This window comes from Priapulus caudatus, unplaced genomic scaffold, assembly GCF_000485595.1.
Source record: "Priapulus caudatus unplaced genomic scaffold, Priapulus_caudatus-5.0.1 Scaffold1621, whole genome shotgun sequence".
Lineage (NCBI taxonomy): Eukaryota > Metazoa > Priapulida > Priapulimorpha > Priapulimorphida > Priapulidae > Priapulus > Priapulus caudatus.
In genome coordinates, this window is record NW_014578682.1 from 47,619 (window position 1) to 51,887 (window position 4,269).

Sequence of the window (4,269 nt, forward strand, 5' to 3'; positions counted from 1 at the left end):
GGGGGGGAGGTCGCATGCGGGGGGATGGTCACGTGCGAGGAGGGTTGGCGTGGCGGTGGGGGATCGCGTGAGGAGAGGTTGACATGGCGTGGAGGGGAGGAATCGTCATTGCTGGGGGTTGCGTGGGGTGGTTGCACGCAGGGGAGAGGTCGACTTGGCGTGGGTCGATCGTGGCGGGGTCGTTGAGGTTAGGTCGCGATGGGGGGTTGGCACGGAGAGGTCGCAGCAAGGTCGGCGAGCTGACAGCACTGCCACGTTTCCACCACTAATCGTTTGCTCGCTCACACAAAAAAAACATTTTTCTGCAGCCTAAGAAACCGACTCGCGGATTCTGCCAGAGACTCAAGGGCAAGCAGGGTCGTTTCCGCGGCAACCTGTCGGGCAAGCGCGTGGATTTTTCCAGCAGAACTGTGATATCTCCTGATCCGAACCTACGAATCGATCAGGTGAGTGCCTCACGCAGACGAGTAGTGGCGTAGTTAGGGAGCGGGGCCAAAGGGGGCCATGGCCCCCCTGTTGATCCGAAAGTTAAAAAAATAATAAAATAAGAATTGTTCTACTAAAATGAGAATTGTCGTAGTCAGAATGAAGGCTGTACATGTACTCAAAAGTGCCTCAAATACTATCTCCTGCGATCTACATTTTCAAAATTTTCATACCTTTCGCCTGTTTTTCACCCCCCTCCTTGGAATGCTGAATCCGCCACTGAACAGTTACATATCTCAGGAGCAGTGAACTACGAACAAAAATGTCACCTTCTCGCATGGCGCCCAAAACAAAGATTGCAGAGCTGAGAGGTGGGGGAGCGTAGGGTGTGGAGAGGGAGGCGGAGGAACCATTAAAATATTAAGTCATCCACTTTTTTGTGCAACTTGCTGGTTTTGGCCCCCCCCTGTCTATCCTGGCTACGCCACTGCAGACAAGCGTGCCGATGAAACAACGGAACATGTCGATCCGTTGTTTGCCTGTTGGGGAACAGGTTGCAGTTCGAGGTTTACTGTACATTATAGATCCATTTCCATCACTCCATCACTCCATCACTTCTATTTATTTAGTTTCATTTGTTTAAATTTATCAGCATTTTCAATTATAATTTGTTTAACTAATGTGATACCTCCAAAATGTAATTCATATTGTAAATAATGTGAATTGAATTGAATTGAATTGAATTGTATTGTATTGAATTGAATTGAATTGTATTGAATTGAATTGTATTGTATTGAATTGTATTGTATTGTATTGAATTGAATTGTATTGAATTGTATTGAATTGTATTGAATTGAATGGTATTGTATTGAATTGTATTGAATTGAATTGAATTGTATTGAATTTGATTATATTGAATTGAACTGAATTGAACTGAATTGAATTGAATTGGTTGAAGGTGGCGGTGCCGGAACTGGTTGCCAAGATTCTCACGTACCCGGAGCGCGTATGCAAGTCTAACATAGAGCTGATGCGTAAGCTCGTCATCAATGGCTGCGACATCCACCCCGGAGCGAACTTCATCGATCAGCGCGACACCGGGATCAAGCGGTAATGATCGATGGGGAGCGCCGTCGGTTGGGCGGGCGGCGCGGGGAGGGGCGGCAGTCGAGCGGGCGGGCGGGGCGAGCGAGCGTTGCATATCGGTTACGTCGTAGAAACTGGACGTGACGTACGGTCGTGTCCGGATTTAGCCGTCACCATCGGCTGAATGACATTTTACGTCGTAGAAACTGAACGTAATGTGTTGTCATGCATTACTGATTAGGCTGTCACCTCTTCTAAACGATGTTTGTCTTTTTAATCGCTTCTATAATGTAATTCACTATTATATTGTGATTCCGAATGATGTCTTGTTGTCTTGATGTGAATGATGAGTTTTTGATCGCTTCTGTAATGTGATTGTTGGGTTTCTGATGAACAACTTCTAATCCTAACAGGTATCTCCGCTACGGAAATCGACAGAAGATCGCTCAAGAGCTGAAGGTATCATCTATCGCGCTGCTATCTACTCTCTGTCTCGTTTGTTTTATGGTTATGGTAGTGATCACCCTTCTGCCCTTGGTGGTGGGTGCTGGAATGATGGGATTCACTTCAGATGTTATTTTATTTTTATTTTATTTTATTTTATTTTATTTATATAAATTCTGGTGTTGGGTGCTGGAATGATGGGATTGACTTCAGATGTTATTTTATTTTTATTTTATTATATTGTATTGTTATAATTTTTGATATACGATTGGATTCTGTCAGAATGACACCTCTTTATGCCTGAGTAGGACTTACCCTCTGTGTTAGGTTGTCGCATGTTGTGAGAGTGACCTCTGATATTAGTGTGACCTCTAAATTTTGGTGGCTTTAAAACTCAGCAATCGACGGTCGAGTGTTCGGAGTGAGTTTTGACCTTACTGTGCCCTTTGCGTGACTTCTACGTTTCAGTTCGGCGACATCGTAGAACGTCACCTCATGGACAACGATGTCGTGCTCTTCAATCGACAGCCGTCGCTACACAAGCTCAGCATCATGGCGCATTACGTACGTTCACTTGTTTTCTCCGTCTCGTCAAATCTAAATCTATACGTGGGTAATTCGAACGTACACGTAAACAAACTGCAGTTGTGAACTAGCGGTAACGGAATGTCGCCATGAAACAACTGTCTTGTTGTGAAGGATTGTTGTTGCTTCGCACATGTGGGTGTCGATATGACGCGCAATATATCGCGTGCGTGTGATCATTGTGATGCCGTAATTCACTAGTTAGTTTTAGTAAATAAAAATATTTAAAAAGAAGAAAAGAAAAAAAGAACTAAACCCCAAATTTACGAATGTCGATAACTCTCGTCCGTCTGAGAATGCTCGACGTTAGTGAGTCAAGTTTACATATTCAACTGGCGAGATGGTCATGCAGCTATAGCGAATCACCATTGCGATGAGGACGTTCTAAAAACATTGCGAAGTAACAAAGTGCCACAATTTACCTGCACACGGAGCCTACAATTCAGCACACAGCAAGTAGGCGAGGCGTCAATGAATGCAACGTCGTGGCGAAACGAATTCGCGACACCTCCCATCCTCTCCCTCTTTCCGCATGCGCGTGCGCAACGCCTTCCCAGACTTGCCAACCCTTACGATTTTTTCGTATTCCTTACTAATTCCAAGATGTTTTTACGAATGTACGATCAAACAGAAAAACTTACGATTTTTTACGACTTAAAAATTAATGTGTTTTTTACTTTGTGAGCCGAGAAATTACTGGCAATTGTGAGCCATATTGGATCACGCGTTCACGTTGTTGTCGCGTGATCTAGAGTTAGTCCCATCATTCATTGCGCGCATAACATACAAACAAAATGGCCGCCTGCTGCAAGAAAAGAAAAGCCTTACTGTTTTCATGAATCACAGGTTGTCAGGTCTGCCTTCCTTCCCTTTCCCCTTCCCCTTCCGCTGTGAACACGACGATGATCCGTGGCTCCCCCTGCCTGTCCGCAGGCGAAGGTGCGTCCCCACCGGACGTTCCGCTTCAACGAGTGCGTCTGCAACCCGTACAACGCCGACTTTGACGGCGACGAGATGAACCTGCACCTGCCGCAGACCGAGGAGGCAAAGGCGGAGGCCATCGTGCTGATGGGCGTCAAGGCGAACCTCGTGACGCCGCGCAACGGCGAGCTGCTCATCGCCGCCATACAGGACTTCATCACCGGTAGGGGGCGCTGCGGGCGCGGGCGCTGCGGGCGCGGGCGCCGAGCGGGGTTCAGGCAGGGATGGGGTGGAGGGGGGTGGCGGGGAGGGGGGTGTGGGTGCGAGGCGACGGTTAGAGGTGGGGGTGCTCATCATGGGGTAGGAAGGGGGGTTGCGACGGGCTGTGAGAAACTGACGTGTGTTTATTTGTAGTTATGTGGTGGCAATATTATTAATTATTACATGTGAATTGTTGAATGTTATATATGTGAAAATTTAATGTGTATTGTTTAGTTATTAATATGTTTAATACTTGAACTTTTTTATTTAAGTCTAATATTAAATTAATGTGTGTAAAATTGTTTTGTGCACGAAAGGTATGACAAGCACTGCTCATTCGCGGCCATAAAGTACTTATTTCTCATTTTGCAGGTGGATATCTGCTCACGCAGAAGGAGGTGTTTTTCGAGCGAGGTCGCGCTTGTCAGATCATTGCAGCGATGCTAGCCGAGCAGGACCAGAATGTACTCATCAAGCTACCACCGCCCGCCATCATAAAGGTATCGTCATGAACACACATATATCTATGTAATATACATGTATATA

General features: G+C 46.0%; 1 protein-coding gene across 1 annotated transcript in view; it reads left to right on the top strand.

The window, feature by feature from the left end:
• Positions 1-4,269, top strand: part of LOC106817177 (DNA-directed RNA polymerase III subunit RPC1-like) — a 25,784-nt gene that overhangs the window by 7,124 nt on the left and 14,391 nt on the right. The window contains exons 9-14 of the mRNA XM_014821833.1: positions 309-446; positions 1,385-1,536; positions 1,926-1,971; positions 2,425-2,520; positions 3,475-3,685; positions 4,096-4,223. Coding sequence (XP_014677319.1) covers positions 309-446; positions 1,385-1,536; positions 1,926-1,971; positions 2,425-2,520; positions 3,475-3,685; positions 4,096-4,223 — 771 coding nt within the window. The remainder of the gene's footprint in view (positions 1-308; positions 447-1,384; positions 1,537-1,925; positions 1,972-2,424; positions 2,521-3,474; positions 3,686-4,095; positions 4,224-4,269) is intronic.